At 48.4% G+C, this 21,903-nt stretch overlaps 1 protein-coding gene across 1 annotated transcript in view; it reads left to right on the top strand.

Annotated features, from left to right (window-relative positions):
* STK31 (serine/threonine kinase 31) overlaps positions 1-21,903 on the top strand; it is a 267,725-nt gene that overhangs the window by 201,638 nt on the left and 44,184 nt on the right. The window contains exons 20-21 of the mRNA XM_075315356.1: positions 4,324-4,410; positions 4,600-4,749. Coding sequence (XP_075171471.1) covers positions 4,324-4,410; positions 4,600-4,749 — 237 coding nt within the window. The remainder of the gene's footprint in view (positions 1-4,323; positions 4,411-4,599; positions 4,750-21,903) is intronic.

Genomic DNA, 21,903 nt, shown 5'->3' with positions numbered 1-21,903 from the left:
ATGAGCAAATACCGCACACACTTCTGGTTCTGTACTTTCACCGCGCTCTGACCCACTCTTGCAGTCCACACACGCGCACACACACTAACACATTATGCTTACCTATCCTCCATTCCCTCGGTGGCCTCTTCCTTGGTTCTTGCAGTCCGCAGGCATTTGGATCTGGTAACCATCGCGACCGATGCAGGGGCTGCAGCTGTCAGTGCTTCCCAAAGGCAGCGCGCTGACCAATCAGAGGCAAGCTGCTCATGCCTTTGACATCAGTTGCTGAAGCACTGACAGCGGCAGCCGCTGCATCGGTCGCGATGGTTACCGGATCCACATGCCTGTGGACTGCAAGAACCAGGGAAGAGGCCGCCGAGAGAATGGAGGATTGGTGAGCATAATGTGTTTGTGTGTGTGTGTTGGCACAATAGGGGACCAGGATGGGACATTGCTACAAGTTGTGGAACGAATTGTCTGAGCTTGCATTATTTCCTATGGGAAATTTTGCTTTGCTAGACGAGTAACTTGGTTTACAAGCACACTCCCAGAATGTATTGTTCTCGTAAACCAAGGCTCCACTGTATTTGTACTTTGTAATAAAATAACCTCTAAGTCAAGATGTTTTGGTTTTTTTTTTTTTTTTGTAGCCCTTACACTAAACGTCATTTTAAGGAATTGGTGAATACATATTATTTTGTGATGACTATTACTTAAAGGGACTCTGTCGGGACAGTTTTGCTATGTAATCTGAAGCCAGCATACTGTAAAGCTGGGTTTACACACTGCAACATCTGAAACGACATCGCTGTAACGTCACCGGTTTTGTGACGCAATAGCGATGTTGTTTGCGATGTTGCAGTGTGTGAATCCTATCAGCGACCCGGCCCCTGCTGTGAAGTTGCTGGAAGTTGCTGATCACTACAAGTCGTTCAGGACCATTCCTAGGTCCTTTGTTTCCCGCTGTGCAGCATGAAGTTTCAGTGTGTGAATCCTTTTCAGCGACTTTGTTAGCAACTTCCCTTTCAAAAGGCTGCTTATCAACGTCCCCAACAACCAGCTAGGTCGCTCTGCAGGTCCGGATCGCTGGTAAGTTGTTGGCCAGGTTTGCCGGGTTGAACGCTCACCAGAGACTTAGCAGAGACTTATGGAGATCGCTATTGCGTCACCAAACCGGTGACGTTACAGCGATGTCCTTTGCGATGTTGCAGCGTGTAAACCCAGCTTAAGAGTTAATATGCAGTTTGCAGCCAGCTGTCTTATCTCAAAGTCTGTTTTTGTTTACCTGCAATGTTAGTTTAAGCCTCTTAGCTTTATCATTAGTGAAGCTGAGGAGCAAGTGAGCTATAATCCGACTGCGCCCACTTATATGATTAGAAGCTGCTCCCCATGGAAATTTACACTGATAGCCTGGTGTGGGCAGGAGCAGCTCACAGAGCTCTGCTACATGTTAAAAATAATATCTTTCACTGTGTCAGAACGGCTACAGCCAGTAATCAAAATGATACATAGTTAGATTCAGAATTTCTTTGCCTACATCATGGTGCTCTCAGATGAGGCAGCAAAAACCTGCAGACAGATTCCCTTTAAGCGATACCGGACATGTACATTTGATACACTCTGACCTCACTGACTCCTCTGACTCCTCACTACAACAATGCCAAGTGTGTGGATGTTAACTAGGTTAGACATATTGTGGTTAAAATTGGTCTAGAAGTCCCCACTCCCCACCATTTACTACTAGTTGTGAGGATGGTTAATGTTATTGTAAAAATCCTTTTTCCTTTGCTTCCCAACTCATATCAGGATAGTTGAAGTCCCCATAATAACAACTTCTCCCTGATTTGCTGCCTCATTTATTTGCTTTGAGAGTATTTTTTACCGCTTCCATTATATTTGGAGACCTATAACAAACCCTATTCAATGTTATTATTTTTCTTCTTCCCCTTATTGATTTTATTCTCTAATATAGCGCCATTAATTCACAGCGCTGTACATTCATTATCATCACTGTCCCCAATGGGGTTCACAATCTGAATTCCCTATTTGTATATCTTTGGAGTGCAAGAGAAAATGGGAGTACAAACATGGGGAGAAAAGAAAAACTTACTAGATACTATCCTTCGCAGGATTTGACTTTCAAACCCCATTTACTCCAGCGAGCACCTACTCAGTGAGCAGAACATAATTTTCAATATTTAGATCCTGTATCTTTGCTTCAAAATCCTCAATCCTCAATTTGCAGACTTCTATCTAGCACAGCAGTATGCCCCCTTACAGAGCTATTCCAGGAGAGCTTGCATGCGGCAAGGTGTACACTGAAACATCAGATGTTTATGGTTTCTTTTCTTCTTCTGCTTTTCTATTCCATTCTTTTACAATTTTTTTTTCTCCTTTTCCCTCTTGTTTTCTCCCCTTTTTTCCTATAGTCCAATAACAATTTGGTTGTATGAATTTCTTCATATTGTTCACAGTGCTCTTTTTAGAGTGGCTATAACACACCATCTAGTGGCCAAATTATATCATTACAGACCTGACATAATGGGATTTTATACAATATTTTCATACATATTTCTCTTGGAGTTAATCCCTGTAATTCCTTCTTAAGAAATCACACTGTCATTATGCAATTTAGCTTATGCAGGTATACCCACCACGCTTTATTGTTATGATACAAATGACATTACTTCTGTGATGTTAATTTGTTTTGAATTGTTGACGCTATTGCCTTTCAGATCTATCATATATAAAAAATTACCCACACACTTGTTTCTGTATATGATATTTACAGATTTCCATGGCCGGGTCCTTTACGGCTGAAATGTTAGACAATTTCTGTTTTTCATTGGTTATAGTTTATTGACCTACCATGAAGTGCAAGTGTCACAAATAACAGTCTAAGAATCAATGGGACATGTATAAACATGAGTCAATACCACACAAAGTGATACATGGAAGAACTGAGAATTCTTGGTTGAGGCTGAAAGTAGCCCTTAAAGAGTTTATCCAGGACTGTTTAATTATTTTTTTTACTATGGGTCTAAGACCTAACAGGCAGCTCGTTGCTTACTACCTGCTTGCTGTGCCCTGCGCGTATTTCTGTTGGCACAGAGTTGTCGCAGATTGCTCCCGATTTAGTGGCTTACGCTGATGTCACGTCATCAGGACAGCTGCTTCTCTTCCTCTGCTCTGTTAATGGTGCGTGACTGCCGATGACTGACTTGCTGATAGCCGGATGTCAAACTGTGGGGAGCCGGCTCTCAATTAGCATGACGTCAGCCGCCATGCCCTGTTAACAAAGCAGCCCCAAAGAGTAAAGGGTGCTTTACCCGCTGCGACCTTGCTCGCGATCTCGTTAGCGGTGTGACACGCCAGATCGCAGATAAGATTTGCCTAGATCGCATATGTGACCGGCGCTACAAAAATGACCTATGTGCGATCACGGCAAATCTTAGCGATGTGACACACCAGATCACAGATAACGAGATCGCTAGCGATGTTGCAGCGTGTAAAGCACCCTTAAGGGCTGCTCTGTGGACGTGGAGCAGCTGAATTGTTGGCAGGCGTGGTCGGTAAATGCTCTGAGCCAGTGCGGAGTAGAATTGACGTAGTTAGTTTTAGGTTCATAGTAAATATAAAAATAAAGTGATCCTGGACAGACCCTTTAAGGGGATGTTCTGTGAGATCCTCCTTCACCAATAAAGACGTTTTTTATTTAACGTGTGGTGAATGGTACAGGTAAAAATCTCTAAAGATGTCACTCCAGATGTATCCAGCTTACCCTGAAGCTCTTGGATGTTGTATGTAGTTTCTTTGTGAAATTTCGAACCTATTTTCTTGAGGTTCGCTCATTGATTTTATTTTTTTTAATGACATTTAGAAGATTCTTCGCTATTTTATAAATTGCAGTTTTCTTGACATTTCAAACTGTTGATCTCTGGATGCCCGGGTCTATACCTTTTAGACTGCTTGTGCTTGGTGATGATGGCATTTCAAGTCTGATCAGACAGCTGGGAATAAAACTGGTCTTTTCATTCAGCAAAGTCATCGTTCATGGGCTAATAGGAATGTCAGTTTGGGGACAAAACAGTCTAATTTCTAATTAAGTGGTTATTCTGATTATATTATTTGTTTCAAATTAAACAGTGGGTGCTAATAATTGTGTCCTGACGTTGTTTTCAATTTTTATCCTGACAAGTAACTCATGGTGGTCTCACCACCAAGACCTCCACCGATCTGCTTGTAATTGTAAGGGCTCAGAAACATCAAAAACTTTTATAAAGATTTAGTTACTCTTTAAATTACTCAAAATCTAATTATTTTCTTGTGTATTTTTCTCAGTCTGATCCTGTGGTATATTTGATGGTTCCGTTCTACCCAGGCGAAAGTTTGGGCCACATTCAAGCCAACAATAAATTGAGTTCATATGTAAGTACACAGCGTTTTATATTAATGCGATTTTCTCCAGAGCTCATCACATTTTGTAAATTCTGACATTATATTGTGTCTATATCTTTGGGGTTCTCATATTTTGTAACTTGGATGACTTGATGATAAGTGATGGTACTGTTATTCGTTGATTTAACCATTTTACTGTTTTGTGAAAATCCCTTGCAGGAAACTGTGAGGGTGATGAGAGGGGTCGCCCATGGCTTGCATACGTTGCATGCCTCCAATATAATTATTGGCTCCCTACATGAAAACAACGTGTTTGCTGTGAATCGTGAGAGGGGCATGGTTGGAGATTTTGACTTGACAAGAAATGCTGTAAGTAAAAGTTACTGAAGTGTTGACAGGTGATGTGATTGTGTTACTTTCTTCCAAATACACCAGCATATGCTGAAACACAGGGATGATCGGATGCCACCTCTTTCCTGGGTGTTAACATCACGACATATTGGTCTAATCAAGTTTTTTGTCAGGATGATTGTCAGTTTAATTTACCCATTTCTGTATAGGAAATTGTAGTCAATGTTCACAGACGACTTTGTCTTGTCCTAGAATGTGATGTAAGACTTTTCTGTTGACAGTTTTTGGATTATTCCAATATCTGTTTTATCTGCTTTACAAATATACCCTAATGAAATACACCCCTGATGTGCTGATTCTTAAAGGGGACCTGTCAAAAAAAACAAAAACCAAAAAAAACGTAGCTTGTAAAAAAAAATCCCTGGGTTCCCCTCATTTGACCGCTGTTTTCTGTTTTGTGCTGCTTTGCTTTAATGCAGAGAGATTCACATTTTATTTCTTTTAGAGGGCGGTATGTGAATTCTCTGCTTGAAGTGCAACTGGGTGTGTGTTCAGTTTTCTCTTTAGGCGTGCACTTTTCCCCCTTCCTTCTAGATACTCCTAATCACAGTGTAGCAGTATCAGTATCTTCTCAGGGGACGTGCTCTTACTCCCCTGCATCCCAGATACTGTCAATCAAATTCTTTCAGAAAAAACACTTATTTGCTGTGCAAGCAGAGATTTCACATACTGCACTCCAACTGCAGTCTGTGAATATAATAGCGGCAGGATCAGGGGAGCTCATAGATTTATTTATTCTGACTACTGTCACTTTGAGTTAATAGCTCTGGAATACTTTAATGGATCCCGGTGATTCGAAGAGGTTTTTTTGTGTGAAATATTGTACTTCATGTTAGTGGTAAGTTAAGAACAATACTTTTTTGTGTTTGTGTGAAAATAGAAGAAGTTTTAATAAATATTTTGAAAATGTCGAAATTTTCACATGGGTGATATGCAATTTGTTGTTCTTTCTCCTGAGTACACTGATACCTCACATGCGGTGGAGAACTACTGTTTGGTCACAAGGCTTGGAAGGGAGTGAAGGAGTGTCGTTTGATTTTTTTTTTTTTTTTTTTTTAAACGCAAAAGTGGCTGGAATAGATAGTGGATGCCATGTTACATTTGCAGTGTTCCTAAAGTACTGTACCTAAACAGTGGAAACCTCTGACAAGTGACCTCATTTTGGAAACTAGGCCCCTCAAGGATGTTCTCTATATATGTAGTGAGCACCTTGAGCCCAAGGGTGCTTCACAGAATTTTATAATGTTGAGCTGTGAAAATACGAAATCGCAAACAAAATGTCGTTTTCGCACCAAATTTAGTATTTCTTTGTCGCTCCATTGGGAGACCCAGACAATTGGGGTGTATAGCTTCTGCCTCCGGAGGCCACACAAAGTTTTACACTTTAAAAAGTGTAACCCCTCCCCTCTGCCTATACACCCTCCCGTGGACCACGGGCTCCTCAGTTTTATGCTTTGTGTTTAAGGAGGCACACATCCACTCATGCATTTTAATAACTTAGTTGTCGGTTGGAAGAAAAGAGGACCCCCACGGGGTCCCCGGCATGCTCCCTTCTCACCCCACTATGTCGGCGGTGTTGTTAAGGTTGAGGTACCCATTGCGGGTACAACGGCTGGAGCCACATGCCGTCTCCTTCACCATCCCTTATGCGGCTCTGGGAGAAGTGGGATCCTGAGCGGTCATCCATTTACTGGGACCGTGCTCCATCCGCAGCCCCTGGTGGAACCTGCCGGACCGGAGCCTTTTCAACCCCAGGGACCGGGCCCTGCTACTTAAAGGTACTCTGTGTCCCCATTGGGGACTGTACAGGAAGCGCACCTTCTTCCCGGAAGCCGCGGTAGTCTTAAAGCTGGGGAGGCACGTGGACTTCCGCGCCGACAGGGCCTGCTTGTCGGGCGCGGTCTCAAATTTAGTCCCCGGCTTCACCGCGGCCTAGTCGCGAAAATCCCGCCCCTGGGCCTGCCTGTCAGGGGTAAGGACGGGATTACCGACATGTCGGATGTGACGGCTGGAGCATCCTGCATGTCTTCCTCCCCCCTCACTGACCACTGTGGGGACCCCAGACGGTACCCATTGCGGGTACGGAAGCTGGAGCCACAGGCCGTCTCCTTCACCATCCCTTATGCGGCTGGGAGAAGTGGGACCTGAGCGGTCATCCATCTGCTGGGACCGTGCTGCATCCGCAGCCCCTGGTGGAACCTGCCGGACCGGAGCCTCTTCAACCACAGGGACCGGGCCCTGCTACTTAAAGGTACTCTGTGTCCCCATTGGGGACTGTACAGGGAGCGCACCTTCTTCCCGGAAGCCGCGGTAGTTGTAAAACTGAGGAGGCAGGTGGACTTCCGCGCCGACCGGGCCTGCTGGTCGGGCGCGGCCTCAAATTTAGTCCACGGCTTCACCGCGGCCTAGTCGCGAAAATCCCGCCCTCGGACCTGCCTGTCAGGGGTAAGGGCGGGATTACCGACATGACGTCGGATGTGAGGGCTGGAACATCCTGCATGTCTTCCTCCCCCCTCACTGACCACTGTGGGGAACCCAGACTCCCGCTCTTTGCTGGCGCCGCCCTCGGCCCCACTCCTCCCCTGAGAACTCCGGTGGCCATTTTCTGGCATTCTGCCGGTGGGTGCTTCTCAGCGGAGCTCAGGGTGAAAACATCACCCGGTTCTGGTCCCCCTAGGGTGCCAGATACATATGTATATATTATATATATTTCTGTTCGGACAGACTGTATCCCCTTTTCTTTTCACATTTACCTTCAGTGGTCACTCTCCTAGGAGACAACAGGCACAGGTTTTTCTCGCGGTCTGTACCTCTTGTGGGGCTATGTTACCTGCGGGATCCACCTACCCTCACTGTGAGCAATGCTCGACTCCTGCCTCGCTTGCTCAGCCGGAGCCTCGGGCACTGGTGGGCCCCTCGGCTCATGTAGACCCCCCTGCTCCCCCTGAGCAGGCTGCAAGAACAGAGTCACAGGTGTTGGCCCTCAGTCATTTTCATATGATCAAATGGTCTTCTTAGCTCCTTGAGGCATTGCAGTCCAGACCGGACCTTTCACAGGCCCTGACCCTGTAGCTTGTCTCATCCAGGCCTCGCTTGGTTAGCGCCGCAGCGCGCTCCCAGGTTGAGCCCTAGGTCTCAGGCGGAGGACTCCTGCCCGGACCGCAGTCCAAGACCGGCTAAGCGGTCTCGCTGGGACTCTTCCCCGACTTCCTCACGCTGCTAGGGATCCCAGCTTGAGGACTCTCAGGAAGACGAGGTGGACGGGGGATCTCAGGGCTCTGGCCCTGACTTCACCCTTATCCTTGATACTCCTAAGGGGGACGCCTTTAGTAAATGATCTTATCTCGTCCATCAACCAGGTGCTGGTTCGCTCTCCTCCGCCTCCTCCTGTAGAGGAGTCGGCTTCTCAGCAGGAGAAACACCAGTTTCGGTTCCCCAAACGTACACGCAATACGTTTTTTGATCACTCTAACTTCAGGGATGCTGTCCAAAAACCCGGAGCGGTCCCGGACAAGCGCAGGGTTAAACGTCACACTGACACGTGTTACCCCTTTTTCCATCTGAAGTCGTTAAGAGTTGGGCTCATTCTCCCAAGATGGATCCTCCAGTCTCCAAATTGGCTACTAGGTCTGTTGTCTGTTGCAAATGGCTCATCACTGAAGGATGCCACTGACAGACAGACAGAGCTCTTGGTGAAGTCCATCTATGAGGCCACGGGCACGTCTTTCGCCCCGGCCTTTGCAGCCGTGTGGGCTCTCCAAGCAATCTAGGCTTGTCTGAAGGAGTTTAATGCTGTCACATGGAATTTTGCTCCGCATGTTCCGTCTTTGACTCTCGGGCATCAGCCTTTTCATCCTGCGCCATGAACGCTGTCCTGGACTCCACTAGCCGCACGGCTGTAGCATATGCTAACTCCGTGGCAGTTCGCAGGGCCATGTGGCTGCGCGAATGGGAACCAGACTCGGCTTCAAAAAGGTTCTTAACTGGTTTGCCTTTTTCTGGCGACCGTTTATTTGGCGAACGATTGGATGATATTATTAGGAATCCAAGGGAAAGGTCTCCTCCTTACCCCAGTCCAAACCTAAGAGACCTCAGCAAAGAAAAATCCAATCGAGGTTTCGGTCCTTTCGTCCCTCCGCCAAGCCACATTCTTCTTCGTCCAACAGGCCGGAGAAAGGCCAGAGGAACTCATATGCGTGGCGGCCCACGTCACGACCCCAAAAGGCCGCAGGGGGCACTGCCTCCAAAACGGCCTCCTCATGACTCTCGGCCTCCCCTAGCCGCATCCCCGGTCAGTGGCAGGCTCTTCCGCTTTGGCGGCGCCTGGTGGCCACAAGTTCAAGACCGATGGGTGAGAGACATTCTGTCTCATGGTTACAGGATAGAGTTCAGTTCTCGTCCTGTGGCTCGTTCCTTCAGAACCTCTGGGCCCCTTCTCAGGCGGCGTGTCAACAAAGCCTTGCCGTCGCTCTGGCGACTCTCCAGGGACAAAAAGCTTTCTCTGCAGGCGGGGGTGCAATCACTTCTTCGGAGTCAGTCACACCCCTTAAGGCGCCTCAGGCACTTCCTGGGGAAGATGGTTGCAGCTATGGAGGCAGTGCCGTTCGCGAACCAAGGCGGCACTCGCAGTCGTCAAGCCTTCCAGGAAGTCCGGCGGATTCTGCAGTGGGTGGAAACCACAGGCTCCACCATCTCCGCAGTTCACATCCCGGGCGTAGAAAACTGGGAAGCAGATTTTTTTTTCAGTTGTCAGGGCCGCTGAGGAACGCAGGACGTCGATCTCTCAAGGTCCCGGCCTTCATGGCACGGTCTCAGGATCACAGACCTCTGGCAGCGGACGCTTTAGTCCAGGATTGGTCGCAGTTTCGACTGCCTTATGTGTTTCCCCCTCTGGCGATGCTGCCCAGGGTACTACACAGGATCAGGTCCGACTGCCGTCGTACCATTCTCGTCCCTCCAGACTGGCCGAGACGGTCGTGGTATCCGGATCTGTGGCATCTCACGGTGGGTCAACCGTGGGCACTTCCAGACCGCCCAGACTTGCTGTCACAAGGCCCATTTTTTCCATCTGAGTTCTGTGGCCCTCAACTTGACTAGGTGGCCATTGGCCCCTGACTCCTAGAGTCTTCAGGGTTATCTCAGGATGTCATTGCCACCACGAGACAAGCCAGGAAGCCAACGTCAGCCAAGATTTATTACAGGTCTTGGCAAGTCTTTCTATCCTGGTGCGCTGATAACTGCTTTCCTCCATGGCCGTTTGCCTTTCCCACATTCCTTTCATTCCTACAATTTGGAATGGACAAGGGTTTGTCCCTCGGCTCTCTCTCTAGGGCCAAGTCTCCACGCTCTCCGTGTTTTTCTTTCAAAAGCGTCTAGCCAGGCTTCCGCAGGTCCGCACGTTCCTGCAGGGTGGCTGCCACATGGTTCCACCTTACAAACGTCCGTTGGAACCCTGGGATCTTGGCAGAGTCCTGACGACTCTTCAAAAGCCGCCTTTTGAGCTGCTGCGGGAGGTGTCTCTCTCCCGTCTTTCTCAGAAGGTGGCCTTCCTGGTGACAGTCACTTCTCTTCAGAGAGTGTCTGAGCTTGCGGCGCTGTCATGCAAGGCTCCCTTCCTGGTTTTCCACCAGGATAAGGTGGTTCTTCGTCCTGTCCCGGAATTTCTCTCTAAGGTGGTATCTCCTTTTCATCTAAATCAGGATATCTCCTTGCCTTCCTGTTGCCCTAATCCAATTCACCAGGGTGAAAAGGTTGTGCACTCTTTCGATCTAGTGAGAGCACTCCGGTTCTACGTGTCTCGCACGGCGCCCCTGCGCCGTTCAGACGCGCTCTTTGTCCTTGTCGCTAGCCAGCGTAAGGGCTCTCAGGCCTCCAAGTCGACCTTGGCTCGGTGGATCAAGGAACAGATTCTCGAGGCCTACCGTTCTTCGGAGCTTCCGCTCCCTTCAGGGCTGAAAGGCCATTCTACCAGAGCTGTAGGTGCGTCCTGGGCATTGCGGCACCGGGCAACGGTTCAGCAGGTGTGTCAGGCAGCTACGTGGTCTAGTCTGCACACTTTCATAAAGCACTATCAAGTGCATACCTATGCTTCGGCAGACGCCAGTCTAGGAAGGCGAGTCCTTCAGACGGCGTTTGTCCACCTGTAACAGGGGGCCGTTTTCGGCTCTTCTTATTGAGGTATTCTTTTACCCACCCAGGGACTGCTCTTGGACGTCCCACTTGTCTGGGTCTCCCATTGGAGCGACAAAGAAGAAGGGAATTTTGTTTACTTACCGTAAATTCCTTTTCTTCTAGCTCCTATTGGGAGACCCAGCACCCACCCCTGTGCCCTTTGGGCTGGCTGTTCTTTTGGGTTATGGTCTTCAGTTCTCCGAACATCCTTCGGATTGAATTTACCCTAGACCAATTTATAAGTTTCCTCCTTCCTGCTTTTGCACCAAAACTGAGGAGCCCGTGGTCCACGGGAGGGTGTATAGGCAGAGGGGAGGGGTTACACTTTTTAAAGTGTAATACTTTGTGTGGCCTCCGGAGGCAGAATCTATACACCCAATTGTCTGGGTCTCCCAATAGGAGCTAGAAGAAAAGGAATTTACGGTAAGTAAACAAAATTCCCTTCTTTCACAAGGGTAACAGGAAAAAAATGTGCCATACAATTTGTTATACAATTTCTCTTGAGTACACAGATACCCCATGTGTAATGGAAAACTACTGTTTGGGCGCACAACAGCACGAGTGAACCCATTCTGGAAACTACACTTCTCAAGGAACTCATCTAGGGGTGTAGTGAGTAATTTTAAACCTTATGTGAGTCACGGAATTGTATAACATTGGGCTGTGAAAGTAAATAATTTTTCATTACCATTTTTTTTCCACTAAAATGTTGTTTTTTGCCCCAAAGTTTTAATTTTCAAAAAGGGTAATAGGAGAAAATGGACCATTAAAATTTGTTACACGAGGACCCCCCCTTAGGTTTCCCGATTTTACAAAATACACCTCTCAATGAATCTAGGGGGTGCAGTGAACGATTTTATACTATTGGGCGGTGAAGAAAAATTTATTTTTAGCACTAAAATGTTTTTAACCCCAGATTTCCAATTTTCACAAGGGGAATAGGTAAAAGAGGTCCTATAATGTTACACCATTTCTCCTGAATGTGGCAATACCCCACATGTGACTGTACAGTACTGTTTCGGGCCATACTGCAGGGCTCGAGTGGGGAAGAACTGCATTTGAAGTTTTACGGCACAGATTTTCATAGAATAGATTGTGAACTCCATTTTCAGAGTGTTTAAGTGCCAGGACAGTGGAAACCCCCTCAAGTGACCACGTTTTAAAAATTAACACCCAGTGGGAATTTAATAACTGCTGTATTGCTGAATTTGTCTCTGGAAAACACCCATGGAGTCAAACGCAGTGATTTGTTGCAGATTTAAAAATTGCAAATACGCCTTTGTTGTGCCCAGTACTTTGTAGTGCCTGTGCATTGTGCCCAGTTTATGCTTCTGGAGACACATCCCCTACAGTAAGCGGGTTCTCCTCACTACAACAATGCCAAATGTGTGGATGACATATTGTGGTGATCATAAGGGACAAGGGCATTTGGATATAGGAGTGCAGATTTTGCTGCATTTCTTTTATTTCGGATAAAGTAGGGGATCCATAGTGATTTTCCAGAGCCTTTGTGCTACCAGTAGCATGGAAGCCCCCTATATATTCGTTAACAGATGATGGACTTGAGTGGGGACTTGTATTTTTTTGTGTGGGTTGAGTTGAATATGTTGCAGTTTAGGTAGAGAACATTTTGGATCAGTTCACATTTATCATGTGCTCTATGTTGAGCACTTACACTTGGGTTTCCATGTAAATCTCCGAAATACATGATTCAGGTGTAACCCCTTACAGATACATTCACTAATGAGGCAGCAGAGTTACTCTGGACTCCTTTCTGCCTCGGTTGAGCAGCGTCTGTCTTTTTAAAGGTGATCAAAACAGTTGCGGACTGCATGTTGATGCACGCCTTAAGACATATAAAAAGGTGGACACCGTCGCACCACAGGCCAGATTGCAAAGTGACTCCCTCTACCTTATTACAGTGAATTTCTTTGTTTGGAGTTTCTCAGAAAATACGCCGTTCACTTTGCGGTATAAGTGATTAGGCGGCTTTATCCTTGGCTCAGTACGATTACAGCAATACCAGGTTTAAGTTTTTTTATTTTTAAGGCTTGGCTACTATCACACTAAAAAAAACCCACTGTTACAAAACAAAGGTTTTTTACATAACTGCAATTCGAAGGCTTTTTTTTTCTGCCGACGAGTCATATGAGGGCTTGTTTTTTTCAAGTTTTTATTGGTACCAATTTGGGCCATTTTTTTATTTGACTTCTGTGAGCAGAATCAAGAAGAAACATAAGTTTAGGAATTATATATTTTTTTTTAAATATGCTGCTCACTGTGTTTGAAAATGTATAAGTTAGCTTTATTCTCTGGGTCAGTAAGACTACAGCGATATGTCATTGATATTGTGTGTGTGTGTGTGTGTGTGTGTGTCTGTCTATGTATATATAATATATTTTTTTTATGTTCTGCCACTTTTACACCTTAAAAAAAAATTTGATAGGAAAAGAAAATTTTCTCTCGCTTCATTGGGGGACACAGGACCATGGGTGTACGCTGCTGGCTCTAGAAGCCTGGCCCTAGGCAAATAAAAAAAAAAAAAAAAGAATAGCTCCTCCCGAGCAGCCTACACCCATCGAATGGTAGAATCCTAACTCAGTTTTTTGCTTAGTGTCTATGGAGGCGGACGCGGATCTACTACCAGACCAATTGAGTCCGTGATTCTAACAAAGGCTGGGTTTTCCCAACGGGTTGTTCAGACTATGATTAGGGCCAACAAGCCCTCTTCGTCCTTTATTACAGGACGTGGAAGGCTTTTTTCAGGTGGTGCAAGAACATTCTTGCTCCTCCTTTGCGCTTCTTTCTTCTGAATGTCCTTGCTTTCTACAGTCTGGTCTGAACTCCAAATTGTCCCTCAGTACCCCTAAGGGTCAGGTCTCGGCCCCTTCAGTTCTCTTCCAGAAGGACTTAGTTTCTCGCTCCCAGGTTAAAACTTTTCTTCAGGGTGTGGCTCATATCGCCTCCCCTGTTCATCGTCCCGTGGATCCTTGGGATCTTAACCTGGTTATCTGTGCTCTCAGGCTTCTTCTTTCGAACCTATTCAGGAGTCCTCTCTTCTCCTTTTGTCCTGAAAGATTTCCTTCATGGTGGCTATTACCTCTCTCAGGCGAGTATCGGAACTAGCTGCCCTGTCCTATCGTTCCCCCTATCTGGTACCTCATCAGGGCAAGGCAGTGCTCCATCCAGTACCTTCCTTTGTTCCGAAGGTCATATCTCCTTTCCACATTAATGAGGACATTGTCTTTCTGCCCGAATCCTTCAAGTTCATGGGAGCATTCATTACATTTCTCACGAGCTGCGCCTATGCTCTGGAACACACTACCAAGAAGAATCCGATTAATTCCCAATATCCACACCTTTAAGCAGGCCCTAAAAACGCATTTCTTTAGACTAGCCTATCACCTCACTGCCCTGATATAATCTAGTCCCTTTCTGCCCTTCATAAAATTTATTTCCAATTCTTGTCCCCTGTATCTTCTGGTTCCTTCATCTTCATGTACTTTTTTACACTCTGTACCTCTATAAATTCTGGCTGGTGACCGGTCCACGCAGCTGTTTTTTTTTTAATTCCCTATTAAATCAATGGCTGGACCATATATGACAAGCTTTTCTTCCCCATTCACCTTTTGTGTCTCCCGTATTTCCTCGTAGACTGTAAGCTTTCGAGCAGGGCCCTCACTCCTCCTGGTATCTTAATTTTGATATTTTGTATTGTCTCATATTGTCTGTACATGTCCCCTCTGAATTTTAAAGCGCTGCGGAATATGTTGGCGCTATAGAAATAAAACTTATTATGTTATTACATAAGTTGGATCGGCATGTTTATCTCTCTTGAACAGTTTCCTTTCCTTATTTCTTACTCCAATTGGTCCGAGCAAGGGTCTACCTACATCCTTAACACTAGAACTACTGAGGTAGTCATTTTGACTACTTTGCACTATGTATTTCTATATAGGTGTCACGAGTCCAGTAGTTCTAGTGTTAATCCATTATTACGTGCTGGATTCATTTTGCCATTTCGAAGGCGTAGCGGGTCAAAGGTAGACCTCTTCCTCTGTATCATAAGGCGCATTCCATTCGGGGGGGGGGGTGGGCCTCCTGGACTGTTCATCACCAGGGCTCTGCTACCCAGATATGCAAGGCTACTACGTGGACCAGTTTGCACACTTTTTTTCCAAGTTTTATAAGGAGTATACTGTTGTTTCAGCTGGTGCAAGCCTTGGTAGGAAGTTCCTGTGGACAGCTGCAACCCATCTATAGTCCAGTCTGTGACTCCTGACGTCTATTCTAAATTTGTTTTGTCCCCACCCTTGGGACTGCTTTGGGATGTTATATGGTCCTGTGTCCCAAAATGAAGCGAGAGAGAAAAGATTTTTCTGTACTCACCGTGAAATCTTTCTCTGAGCCTTAATTGGGGGCACAGCTCCCCCCTTTGGTTGTGCCTTCTTCGGGACCTTTTTTGTTATGTACCTTTCTATGGTTAGTCTACTGCTTCTCCACCAAGCTGAGTTAGGATCCTACCAGTCGGAGGAGCTGGGAGGAGCTATTTTTTTTTTTTTTTTATTTGCCTAGTGTCAGCCTCCTAGAGCCAGCAGCATACACCCATGGTCCTGTGTCCCCCAATGAAGGCTCCGAGAAAATGATTTTACAGGGAGTACACAAAAAGCTCATTTCTTTATCGTTCCTATGGGAGACCCAGACATTGGGTGTATAGCTTCTGCCTCCGGAGGACACACAAAGTACTACACTCAAAAGTGTAGCTCCTCCCTCTGAGCTTATACACCCCCTGGAGAAACCAGATCTAGCCAGTTCATTGCTTTGTGTTCAGGAGGCATACATCCACACATGCATTCTCATCTGATTTTTCTTTTTTTTTTTTTGGAAAGAGTTTGAAGAAAAGCGGGTCCAAGTCTGGACCCCCGGCATGTCCCTTCTCACCCCACTGTGTCGGCGGTGCTGTTAAGGTTGATTCCAAGGCTGGAGCCTTACATGCCGCGCTCCTTCACCATCCCTCGGGCTCTGGCTTGAAGTGGGAGCCAGCACGGTTCTCCATGCTTTGCAGGAGACCGGTCTCCATCCGGAGCCCTTCAGGACCCTGCTGGACGGAGCACTCATCCCCAGGGACTTGGAACCCTGCATCTCAGCAAGCTAAGTACCTGAGACGTTTATATTCTGGGGGTCCCTATACTTTATTATGGTGGGAGAGTGTGCTGAGTGAGTTTTCTGACATTTCCGGCCGGTTCTCTGGCTGTCGCCTGAGAACCGCGCCGATGGTGCCTGCGCGCCGGCCGCACCGCTCAAATTTAGGCCCCGGCTTTGCCGGAGGCCTACTTTCGATTTCACTGCCCTCGCATGTCATTCATGCAGAGGGACAGTGCGGCTCCGCCCAGCGGCTGGTTTGCACAGGGGAGAGACACTCCTCACTGAGTACATGTCTCCTCCCCTGTAAGTCTATTTGGCCCTCCAGTTCCCGCTCTGAGTGGTCCCGCCCCCTCTCCTCGCTCCGGCGCCATTTTATCAGCGTTTGCTCTGCGATCATCGCTGGCTGCAGCATCCCTGCTGAGGTGCTTGGGGGTCCGGGCTTCGGGATCTGGAGGGCGCACAACATCGCTCCAGCGGTCTGGTAAGCCACAACCTCTGGTTGTGGGCCTCTGTATATACTCTCTGGGGGTCACTCTAGCAGAGCCCCCACTCCAGCAGCATGTCACACACGAGGAGCAAGGCTCCAAAGCTGTATTCAGTATGCACTGCATGTAAGCATATACTGCCTGAACCGAGCACCTATCCACATTGTGATGCCTGCTCTAACCGGACAATGCCTCAGCCTGGAATCGCACCCACAGTGGTCTCTCAGGCTGCTCCGGCTCCTGTGGCTGAACCCCCGGCTTGGGTAGAATCCTTAACCAGGTCTATCTCCCAGTCTTTTGCCGACTCCATGGGACAGCTGTCCCGGACTTTGCTGAACATGCATCAGCCCCCTTTACAGGGTGCCTCTGCTGCTAGGGCTTTCTCAGCGGAGCTCACAGAGGATTCCTCATCTGGTCCCAGACCCCGTCCTCCTAAGAGGAGACGTAGGGCTCCCTCCCCTTTCTCGTCCCGCGGCTCCTTTTCAGAGGCTGACTCGCAGGGCGATGAGGATGCCTTTACAGGGGGCTCGGAGGCTACCTCCATGTGCCCCATTGATCTGTCCGAAAGTGACTCAGATGTTAGTGATTTGATTGCGTCCATTAATTCTGTACTGGACCTCAATCCGCCAGTATCAGAGGAGCAACCATCTCTGGCAGAAAAGCACCAGTTTACCTTGCCTAAGAGGTCAAAGAGTGTGTTCTTTAACCACTCCAGTTTTCAGGCTGCTGTGACCAAGCCTAGGGCCTGTCCTGACAAACGCTTCCCAAAGCGTGGCTCTGATGACCGTTTTCCTTTTCCACCGGAGGTGGTCAAGGAGTGGGCTCATTCTCCAAAGGTAGACCCCCCGGTGTCTAGAATCTCAGCCCGGACCGTGGTATCAGTGGCTGATGGCACCTCTCTTAAGGATTCCACTGACCGCCAGGTTGACCTTCTGGCCAAATCTGTATATGAGGCGGCAGGGGCCTCGTTCTCCCCATCTTTTGCAGCAGTGTGGGCTCTCAAAGCCATCTCTGCTTCCTTGGAGGAGATGCATTCCCTCGCCAGGGAATCTATGCCCGAAATGGTTGCCTTAACTTCCCAAGCTTCCGCTTTTTCATCCTATGCCATGTCTGCCATGCTGGAGGCTTCTCACCGCACTGCGGTGGCTTCGGCTAATTCCCTCGCTATCCGCAGGATCTTGTGGCTTCGAGAGTGGAAGGCAGATGCTTCTTCAAAGAAGTACCTGGCTGGGCTCCCTTTTGCTGGGTCCAGGCTATTCGGTGAACAACTGGATAAAATTAATGAAGCTACTGGCGGGAAAAGTACTTCCATGCCACAAACCAAAACCAGGAAACCTGTCCAGGGTAGGAACCAGTCGAGGTTTCGTTCCTTTCGTTCCTCCAACTGGCCGTCCTCTAAGCCCTTGGCCTCGTCCTCTAACTCAGCCAAGGACCAAAAATCCAACTGGCGCACAAAGGCGCGTCCACAGAAGACCGCAGGAGCTGCTGCCACCAAGGCAGCCTCCTCTTGAGTATCTGTCCGTGCCAGCAACGTCCTTAGTCGGTGGCAGGCTCTCCCACTTTGGCGACGCGTGGTTTCAACACGTCTCCGATCAGTGGGTGCGGGATGTCATCTCCCACGGCTACAGGATAGAATTCTCTTCCAGCCCGCCAAACAGATTTTTTCTGTCAACTCCCCCCTGCTCCAAGGCCGCCGCCTTCTCTCAGGCCGTGGCATCCTTGCAGGCCAACGGAGTAATTGTACCGGTTCCCGTCCGGGAACGGTTCAGAGGTTTCTACTCAAATCTCTTCCTAGTCCCCAAAAAGGACGGTTCCTTCCGGCCCATCCTGGATCTCAAGCTTCTCAACAAGCACGTTCTGGTGCGGCATTTTCGCATGGAATCTCTGCGGTCAGTCATTGCCTCAATGACCCAAGGGGATTTCCTGGCATCCATCGACATCAGAGATGCCTATCTGCATGTGCCAATTGCAGTTTCTCACCAGCGTTGGCTACGTTTTTGCAATCGGAGAGGAACATTTCCAATTCGTGGCTCTTCCCTTCGGGTTAGCCACGGCCCCTCGGGTATTCACCAAAGTCATGGCAGCAGTGATTGCGGTTCTGCACCTCCAGGGGTTGGCAGTGATCCCTTACCTGGACGACCTTCTAGTCAAGGCTTCATCCAGCGCAGACTGTCAGCGGAGTGTCTCGCTCACTCTCGCCACTCTAGTCCAATTCGGGTGGCTGGTCAATCTGCCCAAATCCACTCTGACTCCGACCCAGAGTCTCGCGTACCTAGGGATGCAGTTCGAGACTCTTCCGGCACTTGTGAAGTTGCCCTTGATCAAACAGCAATTCCTCCAACTGGCGGTGCGCTCTCTGCTGAGGCCCCGCCGTTATTCCATCAGGCACCTGATGCAGGTGCTGGGTCAGATGGTAGCGTCAATGGATGCTGTTCCCTTTGCCCAGTTCCATCTGCGTCCTCTGCAGCTGGAAATTCTCCGCTGTTGGGACAAGCGGCCTTCCTCCTTGCACAGGTTAGTGGCCCTGTCGCCACAGACCAGGAGCTCTCTTCAGTGGTGGCTTCGGCCCCTCTCTCTGTCTCAGGGACGCTCCTTCCTGGCTCCGTCCTGGGTGGTCCTCACCACGGATGCCAGTCTATCCGGCTGGGGAGCGGTATGTCTCCACCACCGAGCACAGGGCACTTGGACTCCGTCCGAGTCAGCCCTCTCGATCAATGTGCTGGAAACCAGAGCCGTGCTCCTGGCTCTCCTAGGTTTTCACCACCTATTGGCGGGCAAGCACATCCGAGTCCAGTCAGACAACGCGACAGCGGTTGCCTACATCAATCACCAAGGCGGGACACGCAGCCGCCTGGCAATGTTGGAGGTACAACGCATCCTTCAATGGGCGGAGGACTCCAAGTCCACCATATCCGCAGTCCACATCCCAGGCGTGGAAAACTGGGAGGCAGATTATCTCAGCCGTCAAACCGTGGACAGCGGCGAGTGGTCCCTGCATCCGGCAGTGTTTCAGTCAATCTGCCGCAAGTGGGGCACTCCGGACGTGGACCTAATGGCATCCCGTCACAACAACAAGGTTCCCGTTTACGTGGCTCGCTCCCACGATCCTCAGGCCTTCGCAGCGGACGCTCTGGTTCAAGACTGGTCCCAGTTTCGTCTGTCCTACGTGTTTCCCCCTCTAGCTCTCTTGCCCAGAGTCCTGCGCAAGATCAGAATAGAGGGCCGCCGGGTCATCCTCATTGCTCCGGACTGGCCCAGGCGAGCTTGGTACCCAGACCTGCTCCATCTGTCCATAGAGATGCCATGGCATCTTCCGGACCGACCAGACCTTCTCTCACAAGGTCCGTTTTTCCGCCAGAATTCTGCGGCTCTCAGATTGACGGCGTGGCTCTTGAGTCCTGGATCTTGACGACTTCTGGTATTCCTCCTGAAGTCATTAACACTATGACTCGGGCTCGGAAGTCTTCCTCGGCCAAGATCTATCACAGGACTTGGAAGATTTTCCTGTCCTGGTGTCGCTCTTCTGGCCATGCTCCTTGGCCTTTTTCCTTGCCGACCCTTCTGTCCTTTTTACAGTCCGGTCTGCAGCTAGGACTGTCCCTCTATTCTCTCAAGGGACAAGTCTCGGCTCTGTCAGTGCTGTTCCAGCGGCGTATCGCCCGGCTGGCTCAGGTCCGCACCTTCATGCAGGGTGCGTCTCACATCATTCTGCCTTTACCGGCGCCCCTTGGATCCCTGGGACCTCAATTTGGTCCTCACGGCCTTGCAGAAACCCCCCTTTGAGCCTCTTAGGGAGGTTCCTTTGTTTCGTCTTTCACAGAAAGTGGTCTTTCTAGTGGCCATAACTTCCCTCAGGAGAGTCTGATTTGGCTGCGCTCTCTTCGGAGTCACTTTTTTTGGTTTTTCATCAAGACAACGTGGTTCTCCGTCCGACCCCGGACTTTCTCCCTAAGGTGGTTTCTTCTTTCCACCTTAACCAGGACATTACCCTGCCTTCCTTTTGTCCGGCTCCTGTTCATCGCTTTGAAAAAGCGTTGCATACTCTGGATCTGGTGCGGGCGCTCCGGATCTATGTGTCTCGCACCGCTGCTCTTAGGCGGGTCACCACTCTTTTTGTGCTAATCACAGGTCGGCGTAAGGGCCTCTCTGCTTCTAAGCCGACCTTAGCCCGTTGGATTAGGTCGACCATTTCAGAGGCCTACCAGTGTTCTCAGGTGCCTCCCCCGCTGGGGATCAAGGCACACTCGACCAGAGCTGTCGGTGCCTCTTGGGCTTTCAGGCACCAGGCTACAGCTCAGCAAGTCTGTCAGGCTGCCACTTGGACTAGCCTGCATACCTTTTCAAAGCACTACCAAGTGCATGCTCATGCTTCGGCAGATGCGAGCTTGGGCAGACGCATCCTTCAGGCGGCTGTTGCCCATTTGTGAAGTAAGGCTCTGCCTACTTCTCAGTTTTTTTCTGTTTATTCCCACCCATGGACTGCTTTGAGACGTCCCAATGTCTGGGTCTCCCATAGGAACGATAAAGAAAAAGAGAATTTTCTTTACTTACCGTAAATTCTTTTTCTTATATTTCCGTATTGGGAGACCCAGCTCCCTCCCTGTTGCCTGTTGGCAGTTTCTTGTTCCGCGTGTTATCACCGGCTGTTGTCGTAGACAGAGGCTCCGGTTGTTCCGGTTCTTGCTCTGTTTTTACTTGTGGGTGGCTATTCTCCTTCAGCTTTTGCACTAAACTGGCTAGATCTGGTTTCTCCAGGGGGTGTATAAGCTCAGAGGGAGGAGCTACACTTTTGAGTGTAGTACTTTGTGTCCTCCGGAGGCAGAAGCTATACACCCAATGTCTGGGTCTCCCAATACGGAACTATAAGAAAAAGAATTTACGGTAAGTTAACAAAATTCTTTTTTTTTTTTCATTGGTATATTCTGAGAGCTATAGCTTTTTTTTTTTTTTTTTCCTTCCTTGATCTAGCTGTGTGGCAGCTTGTGTGTTTTTTGTGAGACCAGATGGTTTTCAGCTATACCATTTTTTATTTACATATGACTTTTTGTTTGCATTTTACTCCATGTTGCTTTTTTTTTTCTTCCACACATGCCAAGCCTCTGGCGATGATCGTTCCGGTACATCTCCTGTGCCATGCGTGATCGTCTTGAAGTACCTATACTGTCATGGGTGTGTCATGGGTGACAGTCCTGCGATGTCCGGCTATAGAAGATCACAGTGTTTGGCTGCGCAAACTGCTCTCTTACCTTATAATATTTCTGCTTTGTTTTCATCCTTTCCCTTTTAGGACCCTTCAGAGTTCCTCAGCCTT

The sequence above is a fragment of the Anomaloglossus baeobatrachus genome, chromosome 6 (genome assembly GCF_048569485.1).
Source record: "Anomaloglossus baeobatrachus isolate aAnoBae1 chromosome 6, aAnoBae1.hap1, whole genome shotgun sequence".
NCBI classification, from domain to species: domain Eukaryota; kingdom Metazoa; phylum Chordata; class Amphibia; order Anura; family Aromobatidae; genus Anomaloglossus; species Anomaloglossus baeobatrachus.
This window is presented reverse-complemented; position numbering and strand designations above follow the sequence as displayed.